This window comes from Staurois parvus, unplaced genomic scaffold (assembly GCF_062004578.1).
Source record: "Staurois parvus isolate SC_StPar_1 unplaced genomic scaffold, SC_StPar_1.0 ptg000029l, whole genome shotgun sequence".
NCBI classification, from domain to species: Eukaryota; Metazoa; Chordata; class Amphibia; order Anura; family Ranidae; genus Staurois; species Staurois parvus.
The window spans coordinates 1,070,035-1,087,359 of record NW_028317825.1 but is presented as its reverse complement, the minus strand read 5'-3'; the positions used below and the strand labels follow the sequence as shown (position 1 = coordinate 1,087,359).

At 41.4% G+C, this 17,325-nt stretch overlaps 1 protein-coding gene across 11 annotated transcripts in view; it reads left to right on the top strand.

The window, feature by feature from the left end:
- The window catches only part of TSPOAP1 (TSPO associated protein 1), a 188,740-nt gene that overhangs the window by 33,980 nt on the left and 137,435 nt on the right, over positions 1-17,325 (top strand). For 10 of the 11 annotated variants that reach the window (XM_089657078.1, XM_089657071.1, XM_089657033.1 and 7 more), the window contains exon 2: positions 11,572-11,670. The exons of the other annotated variant lie outside the window; for it this stretch is intronic. In XM_089657078.1, the coding sequence (XP_089513204.1) occupies positions 11,572-11,670 (99 nt within the window). The remainder of the gene's footprint in view (positions 1-11,571; positions 11,671-17,325) is intronic. 11 annotated transcript variants of the gene reach the window in all.

Here is a 17,325-nt window from a genome sequence, read left to right as displayed (position 1 = left end):
TCATTTTGGTACAGGTGTTGTGAAGTCACTTACAGTGTTTTAGCAGCAACTAATTAGAACAGTATCATATTATTTTAGAGTGTGTTGCACTGATTGAATAGGGATTCAGATATGTTATGTCATAATGTTTCTGAGTTTTTAATTTATTGACTTGTCACATAATTTAGGTTACGTTTAGAGTGTGCTGTATCTATTTATTGGTATATTAGGAGGAGTATATATTAGTTGGAAGGTTGCGCAAATTACAATATTTTTAGATAGCACCAAACAGGTTGATTATAGTCTTATCTTTAGGAAATTCATAACGTTGATAATTGACAAATCCACTCAAACTCCCTTTTACCATTAATTAGCATGTGGTAAAGCTTTTCCCTTTCCAAGAGTCAGTTCATTGAGGCTTTCCGTTGGTCAGTGTGGGTGGTATGTGGGACAGCTTCTTTTTGAGTAATTACTTTCTGGGCAATAAATAATCTAGTTAGGACTGCTTGATCTTGCCCTGGGATCATATGTTCAGACAATATGCCTAATATACCCATCTTGGGTCATTTCTTGAAAATGTCTTCTTCTGGGCTTCACATGCTGGCTGCCTCCAGGATAAATTAAGCAGTCCTCCTGGAGCTGACTGAGTGACTGGTTCCCTTCTGTAAACAGTGCTGAATAGGTCTTCACTGTTAGTGTCATGAAAGTCAGTGTTATTTCATTATTTCGTTCCCAGGAAATATCTATCTTCTGTACATACTGTAAGAGTAGCAGACAGGACATTGTTTCCCAGCTGCAGAGTTCACCATTTAGTGGTGTTGCACTTCAACTTTCAGCTCTTACGTTTTTTTCAGTTTGGACAAATCGTATCTGTCCAACTTTCCTTTCCTTACAGTCCAGGGTTAGGTATTAACGGCTTCGGCAACTAGTGAACATCTTTTTTTTTTTTCTTAATTATTCGTTCTTCTCCAGCTTGTTGAGGTTTCCCATTCTTTCTGGTAGCAGTTTCCCTTTTAGTGATGATTATTATTTCTGGTATGGAACTCGAGGATGATTCTCTGTGTACTTTCTTTGGTCATGGCGATTTCATGTTTACTTTCACCTTTTTATCTAACCTTTGTTCAGGCGTTAATTGCTTCAGACAGTCCTTGTAGTAAGATTTACAAATCTGTTTGCTGTTTCCCACCTCTCAATTGAACCACTTGTAGACATTCAGCTACTACATTTCTGTGTAGTAATTGAACTTGATTTGAATGCCATAAAGCTCCCCCACCGTAATTAAACGTTGAGGCATCCCAAAACTGATATAAACCTCAATTGACGATAACCGAAAATAAGGTCTTTGTACTTACTGTAAAATCCCTTTCTTGAAGTCCATTGAAAGACACAGGTTTCCCCCTTGTGTCATTGGCCTTATGCACTGCCTGCTCACAAAACTTAGGCATGACAGTTGGAAGGTGTGTAAGAGTAGGGTGGAGGTTGTTTGTCACGTCCTCCATGTTTTCCAATTAACTTGTTGGGTGCCAAGTCTAGGAAACGTGCAAGACCTACCCTGGGGTGGGTTCTTCTGGGCTATGCTAGGCACTTTGTACAGGGTCTCTCTACTTCATACACAAAGTACCTTTACTCTGTGCCATTTTCACCAGTTCCCTGGACTGAGATTTCTGTCAGGGAATACGTGACATCACGGTAGGCCTCTGCTCTTAGAGATGAATGTACACTTGAACAAGAACTGTTTTTCAGTTAACTCTCAGGTCCTTGTGTAAATGTACGTCTTTCCACTGTAGTTTGCAACTAGGCGGGCTGTGCCGAACACTGACCACAGCCACCTGTCCAGCGGTTTTCGCTTCTGCTATTGGTAGCAGCATTGAACCCCTCCATGTGTAGGGAGTGCTGACATTTCCTTTGCGGCTAGAGGCAATTCCACCTATAACAGGCACATGTTACGGCTGCTTGCTGACTGTACCTTCCATTGCTCATGGCAACCACATGTATAACTTGCACTAGACTGACTCTTAACGTGTTGACTCTTCATACTCCATGTGCTAGTTACCCAAACTGTAGACTGTGTGCTGGTGCCTGTTACTTGCTATGAACCCTTTCAAGGACTTCATACCAGGCAGAAGGCAAGGTTTAATGCTTTACTTGTATTAAATCGCAACATTACAAAAGAGTCCAAAGCAGACATGACAGTCCAGTAAAATTTCAATAAAACAGTCAACATCCTAAGTTCCTACTCCTAACCAGGCTTTCACAGTCAGTGAAATTAGAGTCCACCAGAGGCATTTTCCAGCAGCTGGTGTCTTCAGGGCGAACCTCAAGTTCTGACGACTTTATATTCCAAGTAGCAGTGTTAATTTTGTTGACGAAAATATTTTCATCCATACTTTTCAAAAGTCAGTGGAAAGTTTTCATAATGAAAATCAATTACATTTTTTGTCAATTAAGGAAAACTATGACAAAAATACATTCAAATTTTCACAACAAAAGAAAGAAGGGAGGTTTCTTGTAACAAAGCTTGCTTTTACTTCTAAAGACAATGTATAATGGCTAAATCTGTGTCTCTGTAGTTTGTTCAAACCTTAGTACCATAAATAATAACATGCTATTAGATTTTTACTCCATGAGTATCTGATGAGTTGGGAAATTCTAGAGGAATGCTTAAATAATGCATTACAAGTTAACTAAACCCATTAGATTTCAGTGGACTAAAATGTACTGGAAATTTTGGTCGACTAAAATATGACTGAAACTAAAACGGCATTTTAGTCAAAAGACTATGACTAAAACAAAATTAAAATTTGACGTCAAAATTAACGTTGCCAAGTAGTAAGTGACATTTTGTACTTCTCCTAGGTGTGGCTCTTCCTCAGGGAACCCAAAACAAGACTCGGCAGGGTAAAAGGGTCTCGGGTTCCCGACCTCTGACTTTCCACCAGCGCTTCGACCACTGTCCCTTTTTTATATACACAGGTGCAGTGAATTGGACTCCTGCCAAAAGCTAAAGAACCAGGAAAAGCATTAACCCCTACTCTCTTGTCCGGGGCACCATCTATCTAGCTAATTTCAACCTGCTTACAGGTGGAGTTGAATGGGGGCATAACATTTTTTGCTAGCCAGTGTTCAAACCTCCTCTAAGTGGCAGTATCTCGAATGTCGAAGGATTACTAAATGCCCATGTCCCTCAACTGACTTTAAAGGATAAGTTCACCTTTTTGACAAAAATAATAAATGCACATTTTTTTGCAGGTAAAAAAATGTGCATTTGTTAGTTTTGCTTGCAGGAGCCTGAAAAACATTGCATCAGCGATCAGTAGATCACTGATGCCATGCAGGTCTCCTGCAGACTTGTCAGAATATCTGCTCGCTGTATGGGATGACGAGCAAGCAGTTATTCTGACAGGAAGCTTCAATGAACCACCACGTCGTTCCACAGCTCCGTGGCAGTTCATTGAAACTCTGTGAATGAGTGACTTTGCCATGTGTGCAGAACTCGGCAGTGCCACGCTGTTTTCAAATTTGACAGTACGAGGAAACTTCTCCCCGTACTATCTGTCGGAGGGGGGGCGGCAGACGTGGCTGCAGCTATGGGAACATGTTCCATCCTAAAAATGGGTGGAACATGTAACATATTCCCAAAGGTGAAATTATCCTTTAAGAAATAATATTCTTTTCCTAACTTTAAAATGCAGTTATCGGGTTATAAAATAAAGACCATTCATTTTGGGGTGTGCATTTGTGTCTTTTATGTTATTTTGCATTTGTAGATTGTAATTTTGTAAAGCATTGATGGTTTGTTTGTGGATGTTTTCACTCTGGAGTTTGATGCATTCTGGCCAAAAGCCTATTGTTAAAATTCTGTAGCATCAATCACTAGTCTTGTTCCAGTGCATGAGTCTGTAAATGAACACAATTTAGGTATCTTAAACATATTGCCAGCTCTGCCAAAGAAACATTTTCTAACTTGGTTTAAAGCCCCACATGCAAAAGCATTGAAATGAGGAACCTGGTACACATTACTAACCCTTGCAGACACCTATTTGACATCAAGAGCTGAAAGTGTATAATGAGCCAAAGGGTTGCAGAAGCGAGACTGCTAAGCAAAGTGTTGCTCCACTGTGCACAATGGTAAATTGAATGAAGGCCATCACCTTTTAATGCCTCCTTTGACTGAGCTCATACCACACACATTGGGCAGATTTCATGACAATAGGGCCTGGATAAGACATTTAAAATGCAAGCATTTGATACAATGTGCGGGATACTTTAGAAAGGTTTGATTTCCATGCAGTAAAGCTTCCCCACCATAGTTAACAGTTGAGCCGATCAAACACTGATATTTCAGTGATGGTGGATGCTAGTGTAACGAGTCAATCTAGCACTGCACTCACATCTTGTGAATTCCTATTCCTCCCACTGAAGAAAGAGGAGTCACTGTGGATTAAGCGTCAAATAGATAGTTTTGCAAAGACACAATCTACTCAGTAAACTACCCATTTAATTATCCAGAATGTCAGGCTACAAGCTGCTCTCAAAGCAAAATTTGCCATTGATCCCCCCCCCCCCCCTTGAATTGGCTTTAGTAAGGTCTCCCCCTCCCCTAGACCAGAAAATAATTTTAGGGGTTCCTCTGGGTTAAAAACATTTGAGAAATGCTATACTGTGTACTGAATGCCATACTAATGTACACTCACCGGCCACTTTATTAGATACAGCTCTTCAATTGCTTAGTAACACAAATTGCTAATCAGCCAATCACATAGCAGCAACTCAATGCTTTTAAGCATCTAGACATGATGAAGACAAGTGTCAGGATGGGGGACAAAGAGGATTTAAGTAACTTTGAACCTGGCATGTTTGTTGGTGCCAGATGGGCTGGTCTGAGATTTTCACACACAACCATCTTTAGGGTTTACAGAGTGTGATCCAAAAAAAAGAGAAGACATCCAGTGAACGACAATTTTGTGTCCAAAAATGCCTTGTTGATGTCAGCGTAGAAAGAGCAGACTGGTTTGAGATGATAGGCAGGCCAGGACTAGCTATAGGGCACACTGGGAATTTGCCTGGTGGGCTGGGGCCGCCGGGCTTAAGATGACCGGGCCACACAGCAGGAGGTAACTGGCGACCGCAGTCTGGACAGGGCTAATACAGACCGCGGCCGCCGCTCACCTCCTGCTGTGAGGCTATGCCCAAAGCAGGGCCAACAGAAGGAGCAGCAGTGACTGCTCCTGAAGACAAGCAGGAAGCGCCGCTGATGCATGGACACCTCCTCGGCTGGCCGCTGCACTGAAGGGAGAACGGCGTCCTCTCCTTCACCTGCGGCCTCCGGCACACTTTGACAGGTCTGTAGCAGCAGTGGATGGGGCTGTTTCTTTGCTGAAAGGTCTGTCTCCTTATTGGAAGGGCTGTCTCTTTGCCCAGTTGGGTCCAGCAAAGAGCCATCCCAATCAAGCAAAGAGCCCAGTCCAAGAAAAGATATCCCCATCCAGCAAAGAGACATCCTGTCTTTGCTATATTGGGATGTCTCTTTGCTGGATTGGGCCATCTCTTTGAATATATAGGGGGCATTGTGATTAGATCTCTAGGGGCACTGTGATATACAGGGGACTGCACTGTAAAGGGACACTGTAATCAATACAGTGCCCCTTTACAGTGCAGTCCCCTTCATATCACAGTGCCCCTTTATATTACAGTGCGGAGGACCGTCTCTATGAATATTCCGTTACCAACAGCCCCCGCGAATGCCCTTGCACCCCCCAACCCCCGGAATTGGCTACTTAGTCTAAAGTGCCCAGGCCTATTTTTTAGTCCCAGTCCAACAGTAATTTATGTCAATATGGACCGAAATATGCCACGAAGAATTAAGGCAGTTCTGAAGGTAAAAGGGGGTGAGTGTACATAATGGGGTTGATTTACTAAAGAAAAATGGTCTGTTCACATTGCAAAGTAATTTACCCCAGAGCTTTGCAAAGAATACCCAATCATGTGCAAAAAGTACAAAGTGAAACTTCACCACATTCACTAAGCTGTGGGGCAAGCTGTGCGTTCCAGTGCTATTTCAGCCCATTCATTTTAAAGCCAGACTGCCACAAAAGTAGTGCATGCACTACTTTAAAAAATGCACAACAAGTGGATCGCATGGTCCTATTGCACCATGTGGTATAGGGCAGGAAAATGTACTGTATTTGTGATCTGCATTTAGGGTGGCAGTAGGTTGACACTGTGACGATCGTGACGTCATATCCCAGCCCTTCACACCAAACTCGTGACCGAAGGACTAGCCAATCTAAAACCGCGATGTCACGTGCGTTACAATGCCACACCCAGCTGCATCCTGCACAACGATTTTCCAGCTAATGGACCACAATCAATGTACCGGCAGCCTGAGCGCGATTGTTACTGGGTCAGGTTAATTACGCAACTAACCCTTCACACTGCCACCACCTCCTTTTTGTACAAAGAGGAAACTGCAATATCAGCAATAACACTCTAATGGTTGAAATAATTGTCTGTATACCACTGTCACCGCAGGCGGGTTATACAGAGGGTTAAACACACACAGTAGCGCTCTTCAGCGGCAGGAGTTCGTAGTTTGCATTAAAGGCGTTAGAAACAGTAAAACACTTTCAGAAAGTAAGATTTATTACTAAAAGGTCAAAAGGGTGCAATAAAACATATTTCCAGAAAAAGATGTAGCATATATATATATATATATATATATATATATATATACATATACACATACATACACAGAGAACAATAGCACAGCAAAGAGATAACAAAGGAATTTAAAGGGTTAAAGTACTTGCCAGTCAGCCTCGGTGTAAGCAGCTTCAAGTTTCATAAGTCTAAAGGATTTATCTCCCACTGTCCGTTTCGATGTTAAGACAGGAGACTCTTCTTTCCTTTTCCCTTAACTCAGCTTAGCTTTTCTAGTATCTCCACCGGGTGCCTCCCTGGAGCAGTAAATCAATCGTCTGCTTTTGGGGAAGGAGGTGCAGGTGGAGCCCAAAGTTATGACTAGAAACTCTCATAGCTGCTATTATGATTCATAACTCGTTCTCGGGGCCTTTGGCAGCCTGGGTACTAGTATATTAATACTCGGCAGCATCTGCGGAATGGTTAGAGATGAAACATGTCATATACACTTAAATGGTTCAGGAGATACACTTTCCTGCCCTCCTATATATGCCAGCTAGGGAAGCGGTTTGTATTAACTTGACCAATCTGCCGATATGCCTGGTTTTTATGTAAGTCTCTCATATTCCAAGATATTAAATCATAGGGGAAAATGGATGTTGAATGTGGTGTCTTGTTTTATGCCTTTTCTGGAATGTCTTTGAACTCCTGTGAAGGACTTGGTTTACGCTTTTACGGTATCCCAGATATCCCAGATTGCACAGCTACCAGACGGGGGCACCTAGCTGGTGAGGTTTTATAGCCAGGACGCCGTTCCACTGGGTTTCGATGCCTTTTTGAACTCTGCATCAAACAGACCACATGTCACTCAACAGAGAGGGAGGGGGATGAGGAAAGAGGGAGAGAGAGAGATAATTGTACAAGATGGACGGTCCTTTGCCAAAATTAAGGTTCGTATCCATCTCTGTGTGCACGCTTGCTACAAACACTAAAACTCGCTACAGATTACAAGTGCAGTGTGCTCTGAACACGGTGAGGAAACTTGCACAGAACGTGAACTGGCCCTAAGGCTAAACTCCAGGCAAACGTTTAGATACACAGATAAATTTCATAAATGGTATCGGTCTTAACTGTCATTCACACAGCATAACCAAGTGGATGACTTTCTGTTTCAATTAGGAAATACACTGCTGTCACCATCCTGCCCTCAGTCTTCTGATTGAAAAGTGAAGAAGCGGCAAGAAATTATTCAGGTCATCCTTCTGGTCACTCTGCTCTTCCTTTTACTTTATTTTTTTTCAGCAACTTTGCATGCAGTTTACCAGATTTGGTCACAATTCTCCCCTCTCTCTGTCCAAGTTAAGAATGTGAATTATTTTCATATTCTTGTTTGTCATGTTCTGTAGTGCTGACAGAGCCCCTAATTCCTCAAATTTTCACCGATTTTAGCAGGAATTCGTTAAAATTTGAGCTGTATTTGGTTCACATTAGTTGCCAGAGTATACTCTTCCCTACCAGAAATGAGCAAGTTCTGTTAATAAAGAACAATATATATTTATATAGCACTTAGGCATGCAAACTGCTCCTACAAACATTTGTGAAAGAATGGGTCGCTCTCAGATGCTCAGTGAATTCAAGCGTGGTACTGTGATACGTTGCCACTTGTGCAATAAGGCCATCCATGAAATTTCCTTGCTACTAAATATTCCGTGGTCAACTGTTAGTGGTATTATAACAAAATGGAAGCAACTGAGAACAGCAGCAGCTCAGCCACGAAGTGACAGAGTGGGGTCATCGCATGCTGAAGCGTATAGTGCGCAGAAGTCAACAACTGTGTGCAGAGTCCATAGCTAAAGACCTCCAAACATCATGTGGCCTTCAGTTTAGCACAACAACTGTGTGTAGAGAGCTCCATGGAATGGATATCTATGGCCATGCAGCTGCATCCAAGCCTTACATTACCAAGGGCAATGCAAAGCGTTGGATGCAGTGGTATAAAGCACACCAACACTGGACTCTAGAGCAGTGGAGACGTGTTCTCTGGAGTGACAAATCATGCTTCTCTGTCTGGCAATCTGATGGACATGTCTGGGTTTGGCGGTTGCTAGAAGAACGGTACTTGCCTGACTGCATTGTGCCAGGTGTAAAGTTTGGTGGAGGGGGATTGTGGTGTGGGGTTGTTTTTCAGGGGTTGGGCTTGGCCCCTTAGTTCCAGTGAAGGGAACTCTTAAGGCGTCAGCATAACAAGACATTTTGGACAATTCAATGCTCCCAACTTTGTGGGAACAGTTTGGAGAAGGCCCTTTCCTGTTCCAACATAACTGTGCACCAGTGCACAAAGCAAGGTCCATAAAGACACGGATGAGTGAGTTTGGGGTGGAGGAACTTGGCTGACCTGCATAGAGTCCTGACCTCAACCCGATAGAACACCTTTGGGATGAGTTAAAGCGGAGACTGCAAGCCAGGTCTTCTAGTCTGACCTCACAAATGCGCTTCTGGAAGAATGGTCAAACATTGCCATAGACACACTCCTTAACATTGTGGACAGCCTTCCCAGAAGAGTTGAAGCTGTTATAGCTGCAAAGGGTGGGCCAACTCAATATTGAACCCTACGGACTAAGACTGGGATGCCATTAAAGTTAATGTGCGTGTAAAGGCAGGCGTCCCAATACTTTTGGAAATATAGTGTGTATATATACATAAATATACATAAAGCGCTATTCCCGTAGGAATCCTTTTCAGGTCTTCTCCAAAAGCTTTGCCCCGCAGCCAGGCACATAGGCTCATTCACACATTTCCTCAATGACCAGTCTAGGGGAGGTGTTTTTGTTGTTTTTACTTTTGGAGAACATGGATAGGGTTAAGAGAATGAGATGGGATACTCCAGAAACAAGAACCATGTACAACTTAAAGACTTAGGAATTCTTCCGGATAAGCTATGACTGTCAATCCTTGCAACAAACCGTGAACTTCAGCTTTAAGGCAGTTGTAGTAGTAGTAAATACAGCAGAGTCCCTTTCAAGTAGGAGATTAAATGGGCAAAGTTTTTTAGGACACCAGCTGGTGTCCCCTTTAACTAGACCCACAGCTGACTCCATTGCACCAGAGGAGTTTCAGCAGCACAAAGTCTTTAAGATCCTTTCAGAGGTGTCTACTCACAAGGCCCAAGGACATCTGGGTTGCCTTCCTCTGTTAGACCAGATCTTCAGCAGACAGCCCCTCAGCTGTAGCAGCAACTGACTACAGTGTGCAAAATATGTTTTTACCAAACAACAATCACACAGACTACAGTGTGACAACTAAATTTAACTATCAAAACACATACTAAACTTTTATCTATCTAAACCTAGCACCTATCTAGGAGGGTGCTACATACAGAGGTTGGACAAAAAAAAAATGGAAACGCTACATGATTTGCAGGTATGAAAGTGACAATATGTTTTGCATTGACAGCGGAAGTGATGTAACATTCTATTGCTTCCGCTGTGTGATGAGACACCTAGCTAACAGGTGGGAAGCCTCCCTTTCATCATTCACTGTGTGCGCTGCTAGTAACGGTCATGTCAGAACTTAGTTTCAAAGAGGGCAAATTGTTGGTGCCCACTTATCTGGTGCCTCTGTGGCTGAAGTTGCCAATTTATATGCTGTGTCAAGAGGTACAGTATCAAAGGTTATGACGGCATATACAATTTCTGGGAAACCGTCATCTGATAAGCATAAGCACAGTCGACGTGTTCAACCAACCAAAAGGGTCAAAAGGACATTGCGCAGGATTGTTACCTGGAATAAGAAAACAACTGCTGCAAAAGTGAATGTAGAGCTCTATCTCAGTCCTGTGAAGACTGAGCTCTGCAGTCACTTTTACAGCAGTTGTTTACTTATTCTTATTTCTGCTACATAGTTGCTGGTTTGTAGTTTGACTCAAAACACATATTTATGAAATGGTCAGTGGCATGATTCTGAACACCCAAAGGAGGCAAGCAGCTACTCTACAGTAAATCTGTTTTTTTAATTTTGTATGACTGCAATACAATAATTTTGCACTGCCATGACTGACACACATACACACACACTTACTTTTAGTGCTCTGTAAAAAAAGGTTACTCTACATCTTTTATGCCAAGAAAGTGGTATGCTTGCTAATATGTTGCGGTTTTGTCAAATTTCCCCAGCAAATTTCCCTTTTTTCTTTCTTTTCTTTTTTTTTTTTTTTTTTTTTTTTCTTATGACCTCAGTATCAATAACTGTGCCGCCTTTATTGTGTGTACATCAATCTGTCCTGTTTTAGGCATAGAATGCATGTTTGCCTTTATTTCATTAACATAATTAAAATTGTGTGAATGTGCGAGTTCCTGGCAGCACAGTTAAATTTTGGTTGACGTTTAAACAACAGCGTGTTTGTAAGAAAGTTCCATAATTACATGGTTTATTAAAGATTTTGCCAGCTGCTGCAAGGAAGAAACAGTTCTAACTGCCACTTTTTTTTTTCCAGAGCTGGCACTATGACTGCTACTAGTTACTCTTGTTAAACATGTAATAATCTATTGTTTTACATGTTTTTTTTGTTTTTTTTTGTATTTCTCTCTTCTTCTGTAATTAACATTTTTCCTATGATATGTTAAACACATATGACTTTTTTTCAGTTTCTGCTAAAGCTGAACTCCAGGCAAATTAATACATACACCAATAAACACATATATGGGAGCTGTTTTACCTGCCAATATATTTGTATTTCTGTCCATCCAGTCCTACAATTTACACAGCTTAATTAATATTGTAATAATTAATACAAAGCTTCAATAAATTGATCTATTTTATCTACTTGTAGTTCAGCTGTAAAGTTTTTATTTTGCTCAGCATTTTAACCATCTTACTTATTCTTTATATCTACTCCTAAAACAAGGATAATATAGGTGCAGTTTGTATTTTAATGTTTTGATTGATATCATGCAGGATGCCAGTGATGGTTCTCAATCAACACAAGAATTGCTGAATGCACTGCGAGATTTGGAACAGCGCTGCAAAGATTTACGGGAAGAAAATATAATTCTGGTATTTGTTTTTTATTTTGTGGCGCATACACTGGTTTTCAATAGTGCATGCATATAATGAGAGCATGAATACACATATTTATTCAACTAATAGCATTTCATGCTGACAGCATCAGTATTATACTTCACCAAGTTGTGCTGATTTTGGGTGGATTGTCATAATTTTCTTTGTTTAGGCAAGGTGCCTAACAAAAGTAGGCAGAGGAGGACTGGGCATAGCCTGCATAGGAATATATGCACAACACAAAGTCATGATACAGCAATGATTGGTTGCCATGATTAAAGGTATGTGTTGTCTTAAAACAGAACTTAACTGTTACTGAGCTCCACAAACTGAAATCACAATTATAATTAATTTTTAGCAATCAAAGTGTAGCACCCTCCTAGATACTGTAGGTGCTAGGTTGGATAAATTTAGACTTTAGTTCTCCTGTAATCAGTGGAGCTGCTGGTGAATACTCTGGTCTGCTCTGAGTTGCACAGGCTGTGGGTTTGGCAGCTTCCCCCTGTTTTGTGGATAGTTCTGGAAAGTTGTGGGCTTGGAGAGTCAAATCTACAGTATGAATCTTTGTGGTCCCAGTCTGAGCATACAGTTGCAAGAAAAAGTATGTGAACCCCTTGGGATTACGTGGAGTTTTGCATGAATTGGGCATAAAATGTGCTCTGAATGTCATCTAAGTCACAACAATAGAAGAACACAGTCTGCTGAACATAATACTACACAAACATTAGATGTTGCCAGGTTTAAATTGCACATAACATGTAAACATTCACAGTGCAGGGAGGAAAAAGTATGTGAGGCCCTAGCTGGATGTGTTGCTGACAGCTGCCCTGCCCTTTAAAAACACACACCTGTTTTGGGTTTGCTGGTTTCAAGAAGCACTGTCTGATGTGATCCATGCCTCGCAGAAAAGAGCTCTCAGAAGACCTATGATCAAGAATTGTTGACTTGCATGAAGCTGGAAAGAGTTACAAAAGTATCTCCAAAAGCCTTGATGTTCATGTGTCCACGGTAAGACAGACTGTCTACAAATGGAGAAAGTTTAGCACTGTTGCTACTCTCCCTAGGCGTGGTCCTCCTGTAAAAATGACTGCAAGAGCACAGAGCAGAATGCTGCATGAGGTAAAGAAGAATCCCAGAGTGTCAGCTAAAGACCTACAGAAATCTCTGGCACATGCTAACATTTTTGTTGACACATCTACAATAAGGAAAACATTAAACAAGAATGGAGTACATGGGAGGACACCACGGAGGAAGCCATTGCTGTCCAAAAAGAATATTGCAGCACGTTTGAAGTTTGCAAAAGAGCACCTGGATGTTCCACAGCACTACTGGCAAAATATACTGTGGACAGATGAAACCAAGATTGAGTTGTTTGGGAAGAACACACAACACTATGTGTGGAGAAAAAAAGGCACAGCACACCAACATCAAAACCTTATCCCCACTGTAAAACATGGCGGAGGGAGCATCATGGTTTGGGGCTGCTTTGCTGCCTCAGGGCCTGGACGGATTGTTGTCATTGATGGGAAAATGAATTCCAGAGTTTATCAAGACATTTTGCAGGAAAACGTACGACCATCTGTCTGCCAACTGAAGCTCTGCAGAGGATGGGTGATGCAACAGGACAATGACCCAAAGCATACAAGTAATTCAACAAAACAATGGCTGCAACAGCACAGAATACGCCTTCTGGAGTGGCCCAGTCAGAGTCCTGACCTCAACCCGATTGAAATGCTGTGGCATGACCTTAAGAGAGCGATTCACACCAGACATCCCAAGAATATTGCTACACTGAAACCGTTTTGTGAAGAGGAGTGGTCCAAAATTACTCCAGATCGTTGTGCAGGTCTAATCTGCAACTACAGGAAACGTTTGGTTGAGGTTATTACTGCCAAAGGAGGGTCAACCAGTTAAGTCCAAAGGTTCACATACTTTTTCCTCCCTGCACTGTGAATGTTTACATGTTATGTGCAATTAAACCATGGCAACATCTAATGTTTGTGCAGTATTATGTTCAGCAGACTGTGTTCTTCTATTGTTGTGACTTAGATGACGTTCAGAGCACATTTTATGCCAAATTCATGCAAAACTCCACGTAATCCCAAGGGGTTCACATACTTTTTCTTGCAACTGTAAATAGTCTGAAGTCTGAAGCTGCCCTGTTCTTGTCCAGGAGGAAAAGATCTCAGACTGAAGGAATGCTGCCCATCTGGGCAGTCTAAGCTGTTCTTCATTTTGCTCTTTGAGGTCACAACTGTACTAGCTGGGGCCCTATTCTACTGAACTCTGCTGGAGCTGACTGAGGGACGTGTTTTGGGAATCTGGTCTGAAGAATCCACAGGAGATATGTCTGGCAGATACTGATAGGGGAGGCATCCAATTATCCAAAGACAAAGTGTGTACAGACCGATTTGTGAGATCCCAGTGACTGTGTGCTGCTGCTATCCCTCTTGCATCAGAGTCAGCTTGTACTTAAAAGTGGACATTGTTTATAGTGTCCTGGTGTTGCTCAGCCCTTTGCTGCTGCAAGGACTGTGCTCAAAATCTTTAGGAGGAAGATAGGTGTCCTCAAGTTACTACTTAACCTTGCTGGAGTATCCAACCGTTACCCTGCACCTTTCCAAGTTCAAGTTTTCAATAAAACATCAAAAAGAATACCGCTAGACTGATCATTGAGCCAGAAGAGTGACTGAGACTGTATGCCTGGCTGCTGGTGTATCTACTAGGAAAAGAATCTTGGGCCCAAAGAGTGGGCCCTTTCAGGGGTTAGTGCTACAGAAGCAAAGTCAGCCATCTATTCATGTCTCACTGTTTTTTTGTTGAAAATTAACTTTGAAAAACACCCCCCCCCCCTACCATTTCTGGCTGCATACATCTTAAAGTGTTACTAAACCCAGGACCCTGCATTCACTTTATCTCCCACAGTACACACTTCATGGAAGTGCAATTATTTTGGCACATATCAACTGCTAAATACCTTTTCTCATCAGCAGTTAGAGCAATCTTGTAACATCTATCAGTGTCCAACAGAGCACATTAAAGCTTGTAGGAGGAGTTTTAATTTTGCTCTAGGAGGATGCAGAACCCCTGATCAGATAAGTAAGGATCAGAGAAGATAGGATCAAACAACATTTTTACACAATGCATAGCATTAACCCTTAGGTTCCACAGTGAGTATAACAAGTATGCTTTTCTGCATATACAGACTGATTTTACTGTTGTGGGTTTAGTAACACTTTAAGTTAAGGGCAGATGATTTGTGTAGCATTTACTTTCTGGACTCCATCTGCTCTTAGCTCAGGCATGCAGGCAGGAAGGTATGCTTAGCTGAGAAAACCTCTCTTGCAGGTGAAAGGAAAAAAATTCCCATGAAGACTCCTGGGATGTATGACATAATTTTGGCCTGGGCCAGAAACCAAGAAGCCACTGAAGAAGTGTAAAAAAAAAAAAAGTTTAAAATAACTAAGTATAATATACCTTCCTATCTATTTACTAATGCTAGCAGCAAAAAGAATTAAAAATAGTTGTCCTTGATTGAGAGAGTATAGTTAGCTTTAAAGCACATGGTTTATTGTAACACACTTTTTCACTAATATATGGTAAAAAAGGAGGAATTGTAGGGGATGAATATTAAATGAGAAAGTACTATATGAGCAGAACAATACTGCTGCTGCTCTGTAGACTCACTCACAAACTTCCATGATATCATCACTAGTAATCCTTATTGTTCAGCTTTGTTTTAACGAATGTGCACAAATCATTTGACAATTTTAGCATTCTGCCAGCCTTGAGTTTTTGTAGTTCTGCATTTATTCATATAACATCTCTAAGCTCCAAGTTGGTTCTGGAAGAATTCCCTCTGCCAGGAGCTATGAGCACAGGTCTGAACAGGAAGCAGATGGCTATATTACACCAGCAGCTGTCACTGACTGCAGGCCCTGCTCTGAGGTCTGAATGATGGAACATCTTCACTCAGGGCCACCATCCCAACACGTATTATTCTACTGGACTCATGGCAAATGCATACCTGTCCCCAAGCCCAGTCCTACCCTGAGAGTAGGATGAATGAATAAAAAATGAATTATATGGATTTGGCTTGAATGGGAACTTTTGGGAATCCTATCGAAGAGAGATATGAGGACTACCATTGCTGATGTATTCTTTTGAAAATGCTATTCATTCTGTCATGCTTATCCAGTTGCTTCAATATTTCTATTCACGGCCGCAGAGCAATACACTATATTTCGTTCATAAGTATACTTAAGTTTTACGTTTGGACTGATAAATGTTGACGCACATGTAGTCATTTAGTGTCACTTTTAATCAAATTTTTACAGTTTTATTTTAAAGTGCATAATTTTATTTATCAAATTATAACTATTCAGTTATTGCATGTATAGATACTGTGTATTTAGTTTTCCCACTTAACTTGGATTTATGTGCGAGCATTACCACGTTGTTGTATACTTGTAACACTGGTTGGTAGGGCACATCTTTTGGGCATTTTGGGGGTATCTCATTCATTTCAAATGGGACCCCAGCATGTCTATATAGTAAATGCTCTTGTCCCCTCAGAACACTTGAACATGTAGATGTGGGCTGGCTATTTTTTATGTATGGTGTGTAGAAGCATTAAAGTGTAAGGAAACCTGAAAAAGTATGTTGTAAATGTTTCCTTACCTCTTTCCCACCCTACTGTGCTGATCTGACTTTCACCCCCTCCTCTGTTGAATACTTGCCGAGTTCTAGCAAGGCCCCTGTGTTTCATCACAATGTTTACTTGTGCAGCTATACCTACAAGAAAATAAGGACATGTCAGGAAAAACATGGAAGACTGCCATATAAACCAGAAATATTTATGTTACAATTGTATCTTTATTATACATACAGTAGATGATATACAAATCTCATAACAGAGATCAACTAGCCGTAAAACAATACATGCTATATACAATTACAGTTAGTATGGATCGGTGCCCATTGTTTGGTTAACGCATTTTGTGGGTTCACGGCTTTCTCAGATCTTGGCATGTATGGAATTGCTAAATCCATATAATTAGAATTATGTATCACAAGACTTTGTTACCAATACGCATATCTGTCATGTACAACTTCGGTGTGATTTTAGGAGAGTGTCCTATTTTGTATGCCAATGAAAGTACTATTGAAAAATTGATGAAAAATGCCTTTGGAGATCATAAACTACCACCCAAGAATACCACCACTGCCATCATGGAGGGTCAGGCTTAATCAGCCTATGGGGGGACCTTGTATGTAGTCTTACATAGCACAAGGGTATAGTGGAGGAGTGATGTGTCACTAGTGGCATAAAGGCATATATCATAAGTAAGCAAGGCTGGCCCTTTATCCACATCAGAGACTGTATACTGAACTCTCCAAAAAGTGACCCCAGTCCCACAGCACAAAGACCTTCCCATGCAACATCCTAAAGTTCAGTAATGCCGCACCGTGCACCATCACAATATCACATGGAGATTGTTGAGGGAGGAAGGTGGTTTCGATTAGCACGGGGGGGGGGGGGGGGGGTGGTTGGAGGAGGATGCACATTCATATTTTCCTATATTTTTCCTGTGTTTTTGTCCCTTTAAACATACAGACATTATGCAAAAATAACTGTTGATGTGTCAGAAA